This window comes from Caloenas nicobarica, unplaced genomic scaffold (genome assembly GCF_036013445.1).
Source record: "Caloenas nicobarica isolate bCalNic1 unplaced genomic scaffold, bCalNic1.hap1 Scaffold_494, whole genome shotgun sequence".
In the NCBI taxonomy this organism is placed as follows: Eukaryota; Metazoa; Chordata; class Aves; order Columbiformes; family Columbidae; genus Caloenas; species Caloenas nicobarica.
The window spans coordinates 12,543-32,484 of NW_027017483.1; the positions used below are offsets into that span (position 1 = coordinate 12,543).

Genomic DNA, 19,942 nt, shown 5'->3' on the forward strand with positions numbered 1-19,942 from the left:
CGGGGCCCAGCCGTGCGGCCCAATGGCGAGCCGCGGCGGGCCCCCCGAACCCGGCTCCACGAAACATCGTTTTGGGGCGGGGGGAGCGGGTGTTCCTGTGCCTCAATTTCGGCCCCCCCTCCTGCCCTCCCGCACCGCGATTGTGGCCCCCCCCACTAAACCCACATTTTTTCAGCCTCGGGTGGGTTTTTTCGGGCGGGTTGTAGTGTTTGCGGGAGGTTCCCTGTAGACCCTATAGGTGACACCCCCGGCAGCTATAGACCCCCTATAGCTGCCCCCCAAGCGGGGTCAAAAGGGGCGTGGCCGGGGGCGGAGCCTCGGCGGGCGGGAGCACAATAAGGGGAGGGGCTTTGTCAGGGGGCGGAGCCAGGGGTACAGTGAGAAGGGGCGTGGTCTGGGCAGGGGGTGTGGCCTTGGCGGGCGGGGCGGAGGGTGGGCGGGGCCTCGGCGGGCGGTGGCGGGAAGCGCCGCTGGGGACGTGGCGCCGCTGATTGGCTGCGGGGCAGCGGGTGGGCGGGGCCGCCCCCTCCCCACCCCCCCCCAGGGGGGACTCAGGCGTCCGGGTGACGTCATCGGCGCCTGGGGCGGGGGGCGGGGGGGCTGCGGCCCCGTTGGGGACATTTGTGTGTGTGTCACCCCGCCCCGAGGTGTCCCTGCGTCCCCCCAGTGTCCCCCTCGATGTCCCCCCAATGGTCTCCTGGCCCCGGTGTACCCCCCGGTGTACCCCCCGCTGTACCCCCCGCTGTACCCCCCGCTGTACCCCCCGCTGTACCCCCCAGCGCCCACGTGTCCCCCCCACTCTGTCCCAAGTTCAACCCCGGTGCCCTGTGCCCCCCGCAGTGTTCCACGTCCCCCCACACTGTCCCTGTGTCCCCCCCATTGCCCCCCACGTGGCTTGACCGTGACTTTGGGGCGGGGTCCCCCCATGTGCCCACCCCGGGGCGTGTCCCCTCAGTGTCCCCCCCCCCGCCCCGCTCGGTCGCACCCGGGACTCGAACCCGCGATGGGCCCCGCGCTGCTCTTGGCCGCCGCCGCCGCCGCGTCCCTGGCGCTGCCGGTGACCGTGGCCGTGACCCCGGGGGGGGGCCCGGGGGGGTCCCCGCGGCTCCGGCTCCGCTTCACCCCCCCCCGCTGCCGCTTCCGCTGCTCCGGGGGGGGGCGATGTCCCCAAGTGTGTCCCCGGGGAAATGTCACCGCCCTGGAGAGCGGCCCCGACCCCCCCGGGGACAGCGGCTTCAGGCTCGGTCAGTGCGAGGGGACCGGTAAATTGGGGGGGCGGTAAACTGGGGGGGGGGTCGGTAAATGGGGGTGTGATAAAGTGGGGGGGGCCGGTAAAGTGGGGGAGTTTCGATAAAGTGGGGGGGCGGTAAAAGGGGGGGCTTTAAAGTGGAGGAGAAGCTGGTAAGTTGGGGGCATGGTAAAATGGGGGGGTCTGGTAAACGGGGAGGTGGTAGAATGGGGGGGGGGCCCTAAAGTGGGGGAGGGGCTGGTAAAGGGGGGGGGGTCGATAAGGTGGGGGGTTCAGGGATGCCCTTCCCCCCCACCCCAAGGGTGCCCCGGGGTGAGGGTGGGGGTTGGGCTGCACCTGCTCTCCCTCCCCCCCCCAAATCCCCACGGGGGTCTTGGGGGGTCCCACAACCTCCCCCCGCCCCCGCTGCGCCCACCCATGGCGGGGTCGCAGGGTGAGGGGGCGACCCTAAAACACCCCCCTCCCCCCTTTCCCTGCTCGGGGGGGAGGGGGATGGGTGCTGGGGGGGGGAGGGGCCCCACCCACGCAGCACCATGAGCTCATCGGGCCCGGCTGGGGGAAAACGCCGGGAATTCGGCAAAATAAACAGTTGGGGCCCCAAGAAAAAATTGGGAGCTGGATGCCTGGGTCCTCTCCCGGATGCCTGGGTCCCTCCCCGCACTCCTGGGTCCCTCCCCGCACTCCTGGGTCCCTCCCCGCACTCCTGGGTCCCTCCCCGCACTCCTGGGTCCTCCCTGCACTCTCGGGTCCCTTTTCCTCAAATCGTTGCCTTCTGGATTTTGGGGACAACTCTCCCCCATTATCCCCCCAGCATCATCGCCCTGGCTGTTTTTATTATTTTTTGGGGGGTGTCCCCAATTTTGGGGTGTCCCCCCCCGTTTATTTTGCAGTTGTCTGCCCCCTGCTCTGCCAAAACGGCGGCGTCTGCGCCCACCCCAGCACCTGCCTGTGCCCCCCCCAGTTCACCGGCAAATTCTGTCACCTCCCCGCCAACCACACCCGGGGGAGGGGCCCCCAAAACCCGGGGGGTCCCCAACCCCCCCCCCAGGAACTCACCCAATCCATCTACACCCTCCCCTTGGCCAATCACCGCGAGGATGAGGATGGTGAGGACGCCCCCTCCCCCACCCTGGTGCTGGGGTTTTTTTTGGGGGGGGGGGTGGGTGCTGCAGCACCCACGGGACCCCCCACCCATGGACCCCCCCCCCCCCACGGGATCCCCCACCCATGGACCCCCCCCCCACCCACGGGACCCCCCACCCACGGACCCCCCACCCATGGACCCCCCCCCCACTCATGGACCCCCCCCCCCCACGGGACCCCCCACCCATGGACCCCCCCCCACCCACGGACCCCCCACCCATGGACTCCCCCCCACCCACGGACCCCCCCACTCACGGACCCCCCCCGGACCTCCCACCCATGGACTCCCCACCCACGGACCCCCCACCCACGGACCCCCCCCCCACTCAAGGACCCCCCACCCATGGACCCCCCACCCACGGACCCCCCACCCACGGACCCCCCCCCCACTCAAGGACCCCCCACCCATGGACCCCCCACCCATGGACTCCCCCCCACCCACGGACCCCCCCCCGGACCCCCCACCCATGGACTCCCCCCCACCCACGGACCCCCCACCCACGGACCCCCCCCGGACCCCCCAGGTGCCCAGTCCTTGGTGACCGTCCTCGTGCGCCACCCCCCGGCCGCCCCCGTCGCCATTCACGGCGTGGAGCGGGTGCGGGGGGGGGAGGGGCGGGGGGAGGGGCGCGGGGCGACCCCCCCTCCCCCACCCCACGGGCCCCCCCGCGTACTCGCGCTCAGCGGCGCCTCCCCCCGCGGGCCGGAAGAGGAAGATGAGGAGGGGTTCGGGTATTGCTTCCGGGTCGTGAGGGGGGGACAGGTGAGTGGGGAGGGGGCGGCGGGGGTGGGGGGACGTGGGTGCTGGGGGGGCCGGGAGGGGACGGGGGAGGGTGCGGGTCGGGGTGTCTGTGGGGGGGTCTGTGGGGGGTGTCTGTGGGGGGGTCTGTGGGTGTCTGTGGGGGGTGTCTGTGGGGGGGTCTGTGGGGGGGGTGTCTGTGGGGGGGGGTCTGTGGGGGGTGTCTGTGGGTGTCTGTGGGGGGGTGTCTGTGGGGGGGTCTGTGGGGGGGTGTCTGTGGGGGGGTGTCTGTGGGGGGGGGTCTGTGGGGGGGTCTGTGGGGGTGTCTGTGGGGGGGTCTGTGGGGGGGTCTGTGGGTGTCTGTGGGGGTGTCTGTGGGGGGTGTCTGTGGGGGGTGTCTGTGGGGGGGATGTCTGTGGGGGGGTGTCTGTGGGGGGGGGTCTGTGGGGGGGGTCTGTGGGTGTCTGGGGGGGTGTCTGTGGGGGGTGTCTGTGGGGGGGGTCTGTGGGTGTCTGGGGGGGTGTCTGTGGGGGGTGTCTGTGGGGGGTGTCTGTGGGGGGGATGTCTGTGGGGGGGTGTCTGTGGGGGGGGGTCTGTGGGGGGGGTCTGTGGGTGTCTGTGGGGGTGTCTGTGGGGGGGGGTGTCTATGGGGGGTGTCTATGGGGGTGTCTGTGGGTGTCTGTGGGGGTGTCTGTGGGGGGGTGTCTGTGGGGGTGCCTGTGGGGGGTGTCTGTGGGGGGGTCTGTGGGTGTCTGTGGGGGGGGGTGTCTGTGGGGGGTGTCTGTGGGTGTCTGTGGGGGGGGGTGTCTGTGGGGGGTGTCTGTGGGTGTCTGTGGGGGGGGGTGTCTGTGGGGGGTGTCTGGGGGTGTCTGGGGGGGTGTCTGTGGGTGTCTGGGGGCATCTATGGGGGTGTCTGTGGGTGTCTATGGGGGTGTCTGTGGGTGTCTGTGGGGGGGGTGTCTGGGGGGGGTGTCTGTGGGGGTGTCTGTGGGTGTCTATGGGGGTGTCTGTGGGGGGGTGTCTGGGGGGGGGTGTCTGTGGGTGTCTGTGGGTGTCTATGGGGGTGTCTGTGGGGGGGTGTCTGGGGGGGGGTGTCTATGGGGGTGTCTGTGGGTGTCTATGGGGGTGTCTATGGGGGTGTCTGTGGGTGTCTGGGGGGGTGTCTGTGGGGGGGTGTCTGTGGGTGTCTATGGGGGTGTCTGTGGGGGGGTGTCTGGGGGGGGGTGTCTGTGGGTGTCTGTGGGTGTCTATGGGGGTGTCTGTGGGGGGGTGTCTGGGGGGGGGTGTCTATGGGGGTGTCTGTGGGTGTCTATGGGGGTGTCTATGGGGGTGTCTGTGGGTGTCTGTGGGGGTGTCTATGGGGGGTGTCTGTGGGTGTCTATGGGGGTGTCTGTGGGGGCAGGGGGGCCGTGTCCCCCCGCCCCCGACCCGTCCCCCCCCAGTGCTCCGCCCCCCTCCCCGGACTCCGCCTGCGCCGAGTCTGCTGCCAGGGGGGGGGAGGGGCGGCCTGGGGGGTCAGCGAGTGTCAGCGCTGCCCTGGGGACAACGGGGACACCGGGGACAACGGTGAGGACAGGGGGACAGGGGGACACGGGGATGGGGGGACAATGGGGACAACGGTGAGGACACGGGGACATGGGGGGCATACTGGGGGGATGGGGGAACAACAGGGACACGGGGGGACATGGGGACATGGGGGGGACATGGGAACACGGGGGGACATGGGGACCCGGGGGACATGGGGACACGGGGGGGACATGGGGACACGGGGGACATGGGGGGACACGGGGACACGGGGGGGATGGGGACACGGGGGGGACATGGGGACACGGGGGACATGGGGGGACATGGGGACACGGGGGGACATGGGGACACGGGGGGGATGGGGACACGTGGGGGACATGGGGGGACATGGGGACACGGGGATGGGGGGGGGATACTGGGGGGATGGGGGAACAACAGGGACACGGGGGGGGACATGGGGACACGGGGGGACATGGGGGGACATGGGGACACGGGGGGGACATGGGGACACGGGGGACATGGGGACACGGGGGGGACATGGGGACCCGGGGGGGACACGGGGGGATGGGGACATGTGGGACACGGGGACGGGGGGGACACGGGATGAGGGGACATTGGGAGGATGGGGACACTGGGGGGGTTGGGGACACCAGGGGGGTCTCACGTGTGTCCCCCCCCAGCCGTGTCCCCCGGTGTCCCCCCGTGTCCCCCCGGATTCCAGCGGCTGAACGGGACGTGTCAGGGTGGGTGGGGCAGGGGCAGGGGGACGGAGGGCGGGGGGAGTTGGAATTTGGTTTTTTGGGGTTATTTTGGGGGGTTTTGGGTGTTGACCCCCCCAATTTGTTGTGTCCCCCCCAGATATCGCTGAGTGCCAGCAGGGGGTGCTGTACGGGGGCACATGGGGGGGTTTGGGGAGTTTGGTTTTATTTTTTGGTGGGGGGGTGGAGGGATTTGGTTTTTTGCGGGGGGGGATTTGGGTTTTTTGGGGGGGTTTTGGGGGTCCTGACCTCCCCAATTTGTTGTGTCCCCCCCCCGAGATATCGACGAGTGTCAGCGGGGGGCGCTTTGCCGCCGGGGTCTCTGCACCAACACCCGGGGGGGGTTCACGTGTCGCTGCCCCCCCGGGTTCCTGCTCGACTCGGCCCGGGCAGCCTGTATCTGTGAGTCAAACTGGGGGGACTGGGATCGACTGGGATCGACTGGGAGGAGATGGGATGGACCGGGATGGACCGGGATGGACCGGGATGTGGATTGGGGGGGACTGGGATCGACTGGGATCGACTGGGAGGAGATGGGATGGACCGGGATGGACCGGGATGGACCGAGATGTGGATTGGGGGGGACTGGGATTGACTGGGATCGACTGGGAGGAGATGGGATGGACCGGGATGGACCGGGATGTGGATTGGGGGGGACTGGGATTGACTGGGATCGACTGGGAGGAGATGGGATGGACCGGGATGGACCGGGATGTGGACTGGGGGGGACTGGGATTGACTGGGATCGACTGGGAGGAGATGGGATGGACCGGGATGGACCGGGATGGACTGGGATGTGGACTGGGGGGGACTGGGATTGACTGGGATCGACTGGGAGGAGATGGGATGGACCGGGATGGACCGGGATGTGGATTGGGGGGGACTGGGATTGACTGGGATCGACTGGGAGGAGATGGGATGGACCGGGATGGACCGGGATGGACCGGGATGTGGATTGGGGGGGACTGGGATCGACTGGGATCGACTGGGAGGAGATGGGATGGACCAGGATGGACCGGGATGGACCGGGATGTGGATTGGGGGGGACTGGGATCGACTGGGATCGACTGGGAGGAGATGGGATGGACCGGGATGGACCGGGATGTGGACTGGGGGGGACTGGGAGGGACTGGGGGGGACTGGGGGGGACCGGGAGGGACTGGGACAAACTGGGGGGGACCGGGAGGGACTGGGATGGGGCTCGGGGGGAACTGGGAGGGACGGGGGGTACTGGGACAAACTGGGAGGATATGGGACTGGGAGAGACTGGGGTTTACTGGGACGGACTGGGACGGACTGGGAGGCGCGGGGGCGGGGGAGGGGTGCTGACCCCGCCCCTCCCCCAGCCCAGCAGGTGCTGTCCGAGGCGCGGGGGCCGTGTTTCCGGGTGCTGGGGGAGGGGCGGCGCTGCGCCCTCCCCACGCTGCGCAACATCACGCGCCAGATCTGCTGCTGCAGCCGCGTGGGCAAAGCCTGGGGGGGGGACTGCGAGCGCTGCCCCCCCTTCGGCTCCGGTGGGGCCCGAACGCCTGGGTCCCCCCGAACTCCTGGGTCCCCCCAAACTCCTGGGTCCCTCCCCAAATTCCTGGGTCCCCCCTGAACTCCTGAGTCCCTTCCCACCCCTTTTGCTGCCCCATGGGGACTGTTGGGGGGGCCCGGATTTTTGGGATGCTGCCCCTCGATTTGACACCCCCTCTCCAACTTACCCCCTCCAGCTCCTCACCCAGACACTTCCCTGACCCCCCGGAATTCCTGGGTTCCTCCCAGACGCCGGGGTCCCCTCCCAACCCCTTTGCCACCCCATAGGGACTATCGGGTGGCCCCAAATCTTTGGGGTGCCCCCCACAATTAGCTACTTCGCCCCCCCAGCCGGGTTCCGTGAGATCTGCCCGGCCGGCCCCGGGTATCACTATTCGGCCTCCGACCTTCGCATCGACACCCGTTACCTGGGCCCCGACGTCACCGATGTCACCGGCGTCACCCGCGTCCCCTCGGGGCGTCCCCGCGACGTCACCCGTGAGCAGCCAAACCCCCTCCCCCCCGCACCCCAAATCAGCCTCGGTCACCCCAGGGTCACTGTCGCTCCCCCCGCAGCGCCGCCAAGGGGGGTCGCCCCCGTGTCCCCCCCCATCCCCACGAGGCCACCGCCGGTGCCGCCGGTGCCGCCGCCGCCCGAGGTCGTGGTGGTGCCGCGGGGGGGGCTGCGGCGCCCCTCCCCCACCCGGGCAGGTGAGTGGGGGGAGGGGCGGGCGTGTGGCTGCACACGCGCGTGCACGAGTGGGGCTGGTGGCTCGCGGTTGTTTCACGCGTGCACAAGCGGTTGCACGCGTGTGCGTTTGCACAGGTTTGCTCAGTTGCATGCAGCTGTTTCACACGTGCTCAAGCGGTTGTGTGTGCATACACGCGTGTGTTTGCGCGGTTGCGCAAGGTTGTTTCACGCGTGCACACACGGTTGCACGCACAGTTGCATGTATGTGTTGTTGCACATGTGCACAGTTTCATGCACGCGCAAGCAGTTGCGTGCACAATTGCACACACGCATTGTTGCACAACTGTGTTGCATATACGTGTGCGCACAGATGTGCACATTTGTACAGGGTTGTTTCACATGTGCATAAATGGTTGCATGCACAGTCGCATGTGTACGTGGTTGCACACACATGTGTTTGCACAGGGGTGCACGGTTGCACACGGTTGTTTCATGCGTGCACAAGTAGTTGCATGCATGCACACTTGCACATGTGTACACTGTTGCATGCACAGTTGCACGCGCGTGCACCGTTGCACATCCATTTACACATGTGCACCATTGCATGCATGTTTGCACATGGATGCAGCGTTGCACACACCGTTGTGCATACGTTTGCACACCTGCACGCTGTTGCACGTGTTCACCATCGCATGTGCATTTGCACACGTGTGCACCCTTGCACCCTGTTGCACGCTCACCCTTGCACATGTGCACAATCAGATGTGTTCCCCGTGTCACACGCACGTTCCCGTGTTGCACACGCGTTCCCGCGTCGCACACGCGTGTGCTCACCCTCAGTCCCCCAGCCCCCCCGCCCGGGTGCCGCCCCGGTGTCTGCGGCCCCGGACGCTGCGTCCCGCGGGGGGGGGACGGCGGCTACAGCTGTGTCTGTGACCCGGGGTACTGGCTGAGCACCCACGGCACCCACTGCACCGGTGAGGGGGGGCACCCGTGGGGGTTGGGGGGCTGTGGGGGTGCCCATTGCCCTGGTACATGGGGAGGCAGCCATGGGTGGGGGGGCCTGGGGGGGCGCCCATTGCACCGGTGGGTGGGGGGCACCATGGGTGGGGAGCACCCACTGCATGGGGGGGCTCCTATTGGGGCGGGGGGGGTTGGGCGGGGGGGGCATCCATTGGTGGGGGGGTGGTACCCATGGCGGGGCTTGGGGGATTTGGGGGGCACCCACTGCACCAGTGAGGTGGGGGGGACCATGGGGGGGACCCACTGTACTGGTCTGGGGGGCACCCGTGACTGGCGCTGAGGGAGCGGGGCACCCACTTGTTTTGGGGGGGGTGTCTCCCATGGGTGGGGGGGCACCCACTGTGGGAGGGGGGCCCCCCTGACCCCCTTGCCCCCCCCAGATGTGGACGAATGTGCCCAGAGTCCCCCCCCCTGCGCCCCCGGGCGCTGCCACAACCTGCCGGGGACCTTCCGCTGTCACTGTCCCCAGGGCTACGAACCCGGGGACGCCGGCACCCGCTGCCAAGGTCAGTGTCACCCCCCGTGTCACCCCATGTCACCTGTGACCCCCCCCGGTGTCCCCACGTCCCCAACCCCCCCCCAATGTCACCCCGGTGTCCCCCAGACGTGGACGAATGTGTCACCGGGTCCCCCTGTGGTCCCCACGGCCGCTGCGTCAACACCGAGGGCTCGTTCATCTGCCGCTGTCACCGCGGGTACCGGGCAGGGGACAGCGGGGGACCCTGCGAGGGTGAGGGACGGCGGGGGCATTGGGGACACTGGGGACTTTGGTGTCACCGCGCGATTGTCACCCCGACCCGGGCAGTTGACATCAGGGCTGACTTGGGGACGTTGTGGACATAGTTGTTGTCCCCACGCGGTTGCCACCACACGCCCCCATTCCCTGGGGTGACATCGCGACGTCCCCGTGTCCCCACAGATGTCAACGAGTGTCTGGAGGGCGAGTTCTGCTTCCCGCACGGCGAATGCGTCAACACGCCGGGATCCTACGGCTGCGTCTGCGCCCCGGGGTTCAGCAGCCCCGCCCCGGGGGGGGCCTGCGAGGGTGGGGCACGCCCGGACATGCCCCGCCCAGCCCCGCCCGACACAGCCCCGCCCCTCACAGCCCCGCCCGACACAGCCCCGCCCGACACAGCCCCGCCCTGCCCCGCCCCTCACAGCCCCACCCCTCACAGCCCCGCCCCGCCCCTCACAGCCCCGCCCCTCACAGCCCCGCCCCGCCCCTCACAGCCCCACCCCCCACAGCCCCGCCCCTCACAGCCCCGCCCCGCCCCTCACAGCCCCGCCCCTCACAGCCCCGCCCCTCACAGCCCCGCCCCTCACAGCCCCGCCCCTCACAGCCCCGCCCTCACAGCCCCGCCCAGCCCCGCCCCTCACAGCCCCGCCCCTCACAGCCCCGCCCTCACAGCCCCGCCCCTCACAGCCCCGCCCTCACAGCCCCGCCCCTCACAGCCCCGCCCCTCACAGCCCCGCCCCTCACAGCCCCGCCCTCACAGCCCCGCCCAGCCCCGCCCCTCACAGCCCCGCCCCTCACAGCCCCGCCCTCACAGCCCCGCCCCTCACAGCCCCGCCCCTCACAGCCCCGCCCTCACAGCCCCGCCCCTCACAGCCCCGCCCAGCCCCGCCCAGCCCCGCCCCTCACAGCCCCGCCCCTCACAGCCCCACCCCTCACAGCCCCGCCCTCACAGCCCCGCCCAGCCCCGCCCCTCACAGCCCCGCCCAGCCCCGCCCCTCACAGCCCCGCCCCTCACAGCCCCGCCCCTCACAGCCCCGCCCAGCCCCGCCCCTCACAGCCCCGCCCCTCACAGCCCCGCCCCTCACAGCCCCGCCCCTCACAGCCCCGCCCCTCACAGCCCCGCCCTGCCCCGCCCTGCCTGACACAGCCCCGCCCCTCACGGCCCCACCCAGCCCCGTCATGGCCCCATGTCCAGCCCAGTGCCTTGTCCCCACATCCCCATGTCCCCTTTTGTCCCCACATCCCCATCCATGTCCCCATCCCAGTCCCCACATCTCCCCATATGTCCCCCTGTCCCCACGTCCCCCCACGTGTCCCCGTATGCCCCAGACATCGACGAGTGCCAGCGCGGGGACGTCTGCGCCGGTGGCACCTGCGTCAACACCGACGGCTCCTTTGAGTGTCGCTGTCCCCCTGGGTTCCGCACCGATGTCACCCAGGCCCAGTGTCACGGTCAGGGCTGTCACCCGCCCTGGGGAGGGGACACGGGTGTCACCAAGGCCAGGGGTGACACCGGGGTGGTTTGTCCCCTCTCTGTCCCCGCAGATGTGGACGAGTGCCAGGAGTACGGTGACAGCCTGTGCGGTGACCAGCGCTGTGACAACGTCCCCGGCTCCTATCGCTGTGTCACCCGCTGTCAACCCGGCTACCGGGAGGGGGACAGCGGCGACTGTGTCGGTGAGGGACCTGGGGACATGGGGGTGTGGGGATGTGGGGACATGGGACATGGGGACACGGGGACTGTGGTGGGGATATGGGGACATGATGGCGACACGGGGACACGGGGCTGCCGCTGGCCCGTGTCCAGGTTGTCCCCAGTGTCCCCAAGCCGCCGTGTCCCCCTGTCCCCTCTCTGTCCCCACAGATGTGGACGAGTGCCACGAGTACGGTGACACCCTGTGTGGTGACCAGCGCTGTGACAACATCCCTGGCTCCTATCGCTGTGTCACCCGCTGTCAACCCGGCTACCGGGAGGGGGACAGCGGCGACTGCGTGGGTGAGGGACCTGGGGACATGGGGACACACGGGGACATGGGGACGCAGGGGGACAAGGCAGGGGACATGGGGACGTGGGAGGACACGGGGACATCAAGGACCTTGGGGACACCAAGGACTTTGTAATGGGGTGATAAGGGACCTTGGGGACATCCAGGGCCTTAGAGACACGGAGACCAGTGTCCCCCTGTCCCCCGTGTCCCCAGACGAGGACGAGTGCTCCAACGCCACGCTCTGCGGTCCCCACGCCACTTGTCACAACGTCCCCGGCTCCTTCCGCTGTCACTGTCACCCCGGGTACCAGCCCGGGCCCCAAGGCCAGCCCTGCCAAGGTATGGGGACGTGGGGACATGGGGACATCTGGGAATATGGGAGGACATAGGGGACACTTGTGGACATGGAGGAATGGGGGGAACACCTGGGGACATTGGGATACATGGGGACATGGGGGCATCTGGGGACACCTCGAGGGACGTGGGGGCGCCCAGGATCATGGTGGGGACATGGGGACACCTGGGGGGACATGGGGGGACTTCAGGACAGCTGGGGGTCCACGGGGACCCCTGGGGCCGCGGTGACCGATGTCCGATGTCCCCAGATGAGGACGAGTGTCTGTCCGTCCCGCCGCCCTGCGGCCCCGAGCGCTGCCAGAACCTGCCGGGCTCCTTCCGCTGCCTCTGCCGCGACGGCCGCCAGCGCTACGACCCGGACACGGCCCGCTGCGTCCCCCCCGTCCCCCCCGCGCCCCAAACCCCGCCCCGGGAGCCCCAACCGCCCCGCCGACAACCCCAAAATCCGCCCCCGGGACCCCAAAATCCGCCCCCCAGACCCCAGAGTCCACCCCTGGGACCCCAAAGTCCACCCCTGGGACCCCAGAGTCCACCCCTGGGACCCCAAAGTCCACCCGTGGGACCCCAAAGTCCACCCCTGGGACCCCAAAATCCACCCGTGGGACCCCAAAGTCCACCCCTGGGACCCCAAAGTCCACCCCTGGGACCCCAAAATCCACCCGTGGGACCCCAAAGTCCGGGACCAGCAGCGGGCGCGTGCTACGGCGCCTCCTGCCGGCTGCTGGCGGCCAACGTGACCCGCGCGCAGTGCTGCTGCACCCTGGGGGCGTCCTGGGGCCCCCGCTGCCCCCCCACGAACAACTGCCCCCCCCCGGGAACGGGTAAGAACCCCCCAAAAAATAACACCCCCCGAGTCCACCCCAGGACCCCCCCACTCAACCCCGGGACCTCCCCCAAAAAACACCCCCCCAAATCCCCCCTGGGACCCCCCCCCCCAATCTGGGACCCCCCTCCCTCAATCTGGGACCCCCTCCCAAAAACACCCCCCCAAATCCACCTTGGGACCCCCCCCCTCAATCTGAGACCCCCTCCCTCAATCTGGGACCCCCTCCCAAAAAACACCCCCCCAAATCCACCTTGGGACCCCCCCCCTCAATCTGGGACCCCCTCCCTCAATCTGGGACCCCCTCCCAAAAAACACCCCCCCAAATCCCCCCTGGGACCCCCCCCCTCAATCTGGGACCCCCCCCCCCCAATCTGGGACCCCCCCCCCTCAATCTGGGACCCCCTCCCAAAAAACACCCCCCCAAATCCACCTTGGGACCCCCCCCCTCAATCTGGGACCCCCTCCCTCAATCTGGGACCCCCTCCCAAAAAACACCCCCCCAAATCCCCCCTGGGACCCCCCCCCCCCAATCTGGGACCCCCTCCCAAAAAACACCCCCCCAAATCCCCCCTGGGACCCCCCCCCTCAATCTGGGATCCCCTCCCAAAAAACACCCCCCCAAATCCACCCTGGGCCCCCCCCCCCTCAATCTGGGACCCCCTCCCAAAAAACACCCCCCCAAATCCACCCTGGGACCCCCCCCCTCAATCTGGGACCCCCTCCCTCAATCTGGGACCCCCTCCCAAAAAACACCCCCCCAAATCCACCCTGGGACCCCCCCCCTCAATCTGGGACCCCCTCCCTCAATCTGGGACCCCCTCCCAAAAAACACCCCCCCAAATCCCTCCTGGGCCCCCCCCCCTTCAATCTGGGACCCCCTCCCAAAAAACACCCCCCCAAATCCACCTTGGGACCCCCCCCCTCAATCTGGGACCCCCTCCCAAAAAACACCCCCCCAAATCCACCCCCGCCCAGGACCCCCTCCCCCCTCGACCCCGGGACTCCCCCCGGTAGACCCCCCCCCACCAAATCCAACCCACCTGGGACCTCCCCCCAAAATCCCCCCCCCAGCCCAGATCCCCCCGGGACCCCCCTCGGCCCCAGGACACCCCCCGAAAAGAGCCCCCCCCAGATCTGCCCCCCCAGCCCCCCCAGTTTTGGGGGTGCGTTCCCGGGGGGGCAGGTCTGACCCCCCCGTGTCCCCCCCCCCAGGTGATCACGTGACCCTGTGTCCCCACGGCCCCGGGCGGGTCCCCCAGGGCCCCCGGGGGCCCCCCCAAGGTCAGCGACCCCCCCGGGTTAATTTGGGGGAATTCTGGATTTGGGGGGGGCTTTTTCTGGGATTTTTTTATTTTTTTGCTTGGGGGGATTTTTTTTAATTTTGGGAGGGGATTTTTTGGGGTATTTTGGGAGATTTTGGGGGGGATTTTCTTTGTATTTTGGGAGAATTTTTAGGGAGGTTTTTCTGTTTCTTTTTTGTTTTGGTGGGATTGGTGTTTTGTTTTGGGCGGGGGTCTGGGGAGGTTTTTTTTTTTGTATTTTGGGGGCGATTTCGGGGGGTTTTCAGGAGATTTCGGGGGGGTTTCATGGGAGTTTTCAGGGGATATTTGGGGGAATTTCGGGGGGGATTTCGGGGGATATTTGGGGGGATTTTGGGGGGGATTTTGGGGGGGTTTTCAGGGGATATTTGGGGGGATTTCGGGGGATTTTGGGGATTTCGGGGGATATTTGGGGGGATTTCAGGGGAGTTTTCTGGGGATTTTGGGGGGGATTTCGGGGGATTTTAGGGGGGATTTCGGGGGATATTTGGGGGGATTTTGGGGGGGATTTCGGGGGGATTTCAGGGATATTTGGGGGAATTTCGGGGGATATTTGGGGGGATTTTGGGGGATATTTGGGGGGATTTCGGGGGGCTTTTCAGGGGATATTTGGGGGAATTTTGGGGGGATTTCGGGGGGGTTTTCAGGGGATTGTGGGGGGGATTTCGGGGATCGGTGCCGGTTTGACTGCGGTTGCAGACGTGGACGAGTGCGCGCTGTTCTCGCCGCCCCTGTGCCGGGGGGGTCTGTGTCTCGACTCCTCCCCCGGGTTTCGCTGCTTCTGCCCCAACGGGTTTTACTACGAACCCGACGAGCTGGCGTGCGTGGGTGAGCGCGGCCCCCCGCCCCCCGCCCTCCGCGCCCCGCCCCCCGCCCCCCGCGCCCCGCCCCCCGCGCCCCGCCCCCCGCCCTCCCCGCCCCGCCCCCCGCGCCCCGCCCCCCGCCCCCCGCCCCCCGCGCCCCGCCCCCCGCGCCCCGCCCTCCGCGCCCCGCCCCCCGCGCCCCGCCCCCCGCCCCCCGCCCCCCGCCCCCCGCGCCCCGCCCTCCGCCCCCCGCCCCCCGCCCCCCGCGCCCCGCCCTCCGCCCCCCGCCCCCCGCGCCCCGCCCTCCGCCCCCCGCCCTCCGCGCCCCGCCCTCCGCCCCCCGCGCCCCGCCCCCCGCGCCCCGCCCCCCGCCCCCCGCCCCCCGCCCCCCGCGCCCCGCCCTCCGCCCCCCGCCCCCCGCGCCCCGCCCTCCGCCCCCCGCCCTCCGCGCCCCGCCCTCCGCCCCCCGCGCCCCGCGCCCCGCCCTCCGCGCCCCGCCCCCCGCCCCCCGCGCCCCGCGCCCCGCGCCCCGCCCCCCGCCCCCCGCGCCCCGCCCTCTGCGCCCCGCCCCCCGCCCCCCGCGCCCCGCCCCCCGCGCCCCGCCCCCCGCCCTCTGCGCCCCGCCCCCCGCCCCCCGCGCCCCGCGCCCCGCGCCCCGCCCCCCGCCCTCCGCGCCCCGCCCCCCGCCCCGCCCCACGCGCCCCGCCCCACGCGCCCCGCCCCCCGCCCCCCCCGCCCTTCGACCCGCTGACCGCCGCCCTTCGCCCCCAGACACCGACGAGTGCTCCGGGGAGGCCCCCCCGTGCCCGGGGGGGGGCGAATGCGTCAACACTTTGGGCTCGTTCCGCTGCGCCTGCGCCCCCCCGCTCGTGCTGGACCCCGCCCAGCGCCGCTGCGTCCCCAACGACACCCAGCTGGGTCAGGACCCCCCCAAGAAAACCAGGCCCCCCCCAAAAACCTGCACCCAAAACCGGGGGAAAGGGGGATTTCCCTCCCCACAGCGCCCCCTGCAGGGGACTCGCAGCCCCTTCCCCACGCTCAGGTGACCCCCCCAAATTCACTCCCCCCCCCCCAAAAAAAACCCAGGGACCCCCTGATCTCCCCAGGGACCCCCCGTCTTAGAGACCCCCCACGGGTGCCCCCCCATAACCCCCCACTCCCCCCAGGGATCCCCCCCAGGGTCGTCCCCCCCCCACGGGTGCCCCCCCAGGTGGCACGGGGGGTGTGGGAGGGGTCACCAGGGCCACCCTGTTTGACGTGGGGGTTGGGCGGGGGGGGGCGGGGGTGTCCGGGGGGGTCCTGACACTGTCCCCCCCCAGGTGACACCCGGGCCGTTTGCTGGGGGTGTCCGGGGGGGTCCTGACACTGTCCCCCCCCAGGTGACACCCGGGCCGTTTGCTGGGGGTGTCTGGGGGGGTCCTGACACTGTCCCCCCCCAGGTGACACCCGGGCCGTGTGCTGGCAGGAGGTGGGGGCCGACCTGGTGTGCGGGAGCCCCCGCCTGGCGGGGCCGGTGACGTACGGCGAGTGCTGCTGCCTGTTCGGCCAGGCCTGGGGGATGGAGTGTGCGCTCTGCCCCTCCCCCCACACAGGTGACCCCCCCCCCAACCCCAAAATCCCCCGACTCCCCCCAAACCCCCAAAATCCGCACCCAAAAAAGCCAGGGAATTGCTGCAGCGCCCCCTGCAGGGGAATTGGAAAATGCACCCCAAAAATGACCCCCCCGGACCCCAAATGTGACCCCCCCACCTCCAAACTGAACCCCCCCCCGCTGACCCGCTCTGCATCCAAAATCTGCCCCCCCAAATGTGACCCCCCCCCCACCCCCCAAATCTCATCCACCTACAGTGACCCCCCCACCCCCAAATGTGACCCCGCCCCCAAATGACCTCTCCCCATTTTTGGGGTGGGGGGGTCACCCCCAAAACCTCCTTTTTTTCTTCCCCCCCCCAGATGACTTCGAGCTTCTGTGCAACACTCTGCGCCCTCCCCACCCCCCCCGCATCCCCCCCCAGTTCCCTCCCCCCGACATTTATTTCGGGGGGGGCCAAGATTTTTTGGGGGGGGGTCACGATTTTTTGGGGGGGCCCCGGGATTTTTTAGGGGGAACCCGTGATTTTTTGGGGCCCCCCCCGCCCTTGGATTATGAGCCATATTTTTGGGGGGGGGCGGGTTACGCGCCTGCCCCTCCCCGCTATGAGGGGAGGTCAGATTTTGGAGACCCCCCCCTCGCCCATCGGCCACGGGGACCCCGGTTCGAGCCGCCCCCCCAGCACCAACCCCATGGCGGGGGCCCCGATGAGGACGAGGAGGATGAAGGTGAGTGTGTGTGTCCCCCCCAAAACATCCCCCCCCCATGGGACACACCCGCAGCACCCAAACCACGTGGGGTGCTCAGGGGGTGGGCTTGGGGTGCTGGGGGGGTGATGCAGTTTGAGGGGGTTTTGGGGGGTCCGTTGGAGTCGGGGGGGATCTGGGGGGTCCCAGGGTGTGCCCCCCCACCCTGACCCCCCTCCCCATGCTTTGCTGGGGGGTCAGAGCCCTGCGGGGTGCTCAGCGGGTGTCACCATGGCCGCTGCGTCCGCGTCCCCGACGGCTTCACCTGCGTCTGCGACCCGGGGTACAGGCTGGACCCCGCGGACCTGGAGTGTCGCGGTGAGACCCCCCCCCGGACACCCCCCACGCCCCCCCAGCACCCATCACCCCCCGTGCCACCCTGATCCCCCCAACGTCCCCCTGACCCCCCAGCACCCATAACCCCCCCTCATGTCTCCCTGGCCCCCACAATGACACCCACAACCCCCATTTCTCCCCCAGACGCTGACGAGTGCACCCACGTGCCCCCCCCGTGCCTGCCCGGCCGCTGCCTCAACACCCCCGGCTCCTTCCGCTGCCTCTGCCCCCCCGGACACGCCCCCCCCCCGCCCCCCGCCCCCCCCCGCTGCCTCCCCAGGGCCTGATGAACCCCCCCCCAAAACCTGGGGGAACCCCCCAAAAAATGGGGGGTGGCACCATATTTATTGTGTGTGTATATATATAAATATATAGGATTTGGGGGGGGGAGGGCACCCTGACCCCTCCCTTAACATGGGGGGGGCCCTGACCCTTCCTTCAACATGGGGGCGGCACCTATGGGTGTCCCTGCTGTGTTCCTCTGGGGAGTGGGGGGGCATTTTTGGGGACCCCCCCCCCATTTTTACAGAATAAAGGTTTTATAGAAAACGAGGGTGTCTGACGGGGGTGGTATTTGGGGAAGCCCGCCGGGATTGGGGACCCCCCATCGAATTGGGTCCCCCCAGGATTGGGACCCCCCCACACCCCTCACAACCCCGACAAATCCACTCCCCCCCAAAATAATGGGATCAACACAGTGAAGCCAATTGTCCCCCCCCTTTATTCTTTCCCCCATTTTATTGTCCCCCCCACGATGTCCCCCAGTGTCCCCCATTGCTGACCCCCTGTCCCCCCGAGCTGGTTTCTCCCCGTCCCTTGTCCCCTCCAACAAGCCGGCGCCTTCTTCAGCGTCACCGGCAGGTGACGAGGTGACACCGTGGAGCTCGACCAGGCGCTGGAAGGTCTGGGCCAAGAGCAGGACGCCCGTCAGGCCCAGGAGCAGGTAGGCTGGGGGGAGAGGATGGTGAGAGGTCAGCCCAACTCAACCCCACGCAACCCCACACGACCCAACTCAACCCAACTCAACCCAACTCAACCCCACTCAACCCCACTCAACCCCACTCAACCCCACTCAACCCCACGCAACCCAACTCAACCCAACTCAACCCAACTCAACCCAACTCAACCCAACTCAACCCCACTCAACCCCACACAACCCAACTCAACCCCACGCAACCCAACTCAACCCAACTCAACCCAACTCAACCCAACTCAACCCAACTCAATCCAACTCAACCCAGTTCAACCCAACTCAATGCAACTCAACTCGACCCATTAAACTCAGCTCAAAACCAATTTGGGGGGTTCCAACCCCCCCAAACCCCACTCACCAGCAACGCCCACTTGGTAGAGCTGCCGGAAGGGTTGTGCCGGTGTCTCGGCCGGCACGAGGTCCCCCAGGCCGATGGTGCAAAGGGAGATAACGCAGAAGTAAACGGCGTCCAAGTAGCTCCAGGTGCCTTCAAGAACGTGGAACACGGCGGCGGGGAGTAGCACCAGGACCCCCATGGTGACACCCACCAAGAGGACGAAGTGGGTGTGGGTGGCGCCGTGCCGGGTGAACCCCCAGCGGACCTGGAGGTACCGCCGGGGGCGGTCCACCAAGGGACCCATCAGGCGGCGGGCGGTGGCCGTCAAGGTCAACATGGTGACAGGGACGCCCACCACGACGTAGGCGGTGCAGAAGGCTCTGCCGGCAGCTGAGAGGGGCGTCACTGAGCCATAGCCTGGGTTTTGGGGAGGGGAGGGGTTAGTGAGGTGACCCCCACCCCAGGTGTCCTGGATCTCAAGAGGGTCTCAGATCTGAGATGGGTCCTGGGGGTCCTGGTGCTTATGGGGCTCCCAGGGGTCCCCGATCTTATGGGGATCCCTGATCTCCTGGGTGTCCCACGGGTCCCCGATCTTCTGGGGGTCCCAAGGAGTCCCAGTGCTCATGGGGGTCCCTGATCTCCCAGGAGTCCCCGATCTCTCGGGAGTCCCCGTGTCCATCCTTACCCACAGTGGTGAGGAGGGTGGTGACGAAGAGGAGAGCGCTGGCTGGGTCCCAGTGGGTGCCATTGGGGGCTCGGGGGGTCCCCTCCAGCGCCCACAGCCCCAGCGCCCCCAGGACCAGCAGCCCCGCGTAGGCCACAGCCACCAGCACGGCGCCGCGGAGCATCTCCAGCGCTGTCACCGTCACCTGGGGTCCCTTGTCCCGCTCCCGGTCCTTCCCCGCAGCTCCTGGTCCCCAGCCCGACCCCTCGCCGGTCCCGGTCCCGGTGTCTGTCCCGGTCCCCTGTCCCGGTCCCTGCCCCTCACCGCAGCCTCTGGGCTCGGTCCCTGTTCCTGTCCCTGTCCCGATCCCTGTCCCGGTCCCGGTCCCAATCCCGGCCTCGGTCCAGGTCCCGATCCCCGTCCCCGATCGATCCCGGTCCCGCACCCATCCCGCAGCGCCCGGTCGCGCCGGGACCCGCCCTGGGAGGCGGCACCGGGGGGACAGGGCGGGAACTGGGGGGCCGGTAACGGGAGAGGCCAGTGATGGGGGGACCAGCAACAGGAGGGGGGACCAGTGATGGGGGAACGGGGGGACCAGTACTGGGGTCCAACTGGGGTGAC

General features: G+C 69.2%; 2 protein-coding genes across 2 annotated transcripts; one reads left to right on the forward strand and one right to left on the reverse strand.

Moving 5' to 3' along the window:
• The first annotated feature begins 22 nt into the window (after positions 1-22).
• On the forward strand, positions 23-17,877 carry LOC136002832 (latent-transforming growth factor beta-binding protein 4-like). Its single transcript, XM_065658072.1, is given in 29 exon segments — positions 23-181; positions 668-820; positions 956-1,244; positions 2,140-2,355; positions 2,917-3,155; positions 4,574-4,697; positions 5,336-5,398; positions 5,693-5,815; positions 6,760-6,927; positions 7,283-7,429; positions 7,508-7,642; positions 8,471-8,599; positions 9,026-9,151; positions 9,250-9,375; positions 9,565-9,690; positions 10,711-10,833; positions 10,927-11,058; positions 11,246-11,377; positions 11,583-11,708; positions 11,975-12,102; positions 12,104-12,491; positions 12,494-12,547; positions 13,765-13,833; positions 14,571-14,699; positions 15,446-15,592; positions 16,114-16,266; positions 16,628-16,993; positions 17,213-17,329; positions 17,492-17,877. Coding segments are annotated over 29 exon segments (4,530 nt in total). The 3' UTR covers positions 17,635-17,877.
• Positions 17,757-19,524, reverse strand: LOC136002833 (potassium channel subfamily K member 6-like). The gene is made up of 4 exons (XM_065658074.1): positions 19,343-19,524; positions 18,679-19,074; positions 18,000-18,295; positions 17,757-17,828 (listed from the first exon to the last, which is right to left on the reverse strand). Exons 1-4 carry the CDS (start codon positions 19,503-19,505, stop codon positions 17,757-17,759), a joined length of 927 nt encoding a protein of 308 aa, XP_065514146.1. The 5' UTR covers positions 19,506-19,524.
• Between the last annotated feature and the right edge of the window lie 418 nt (positions 19,525-19,942).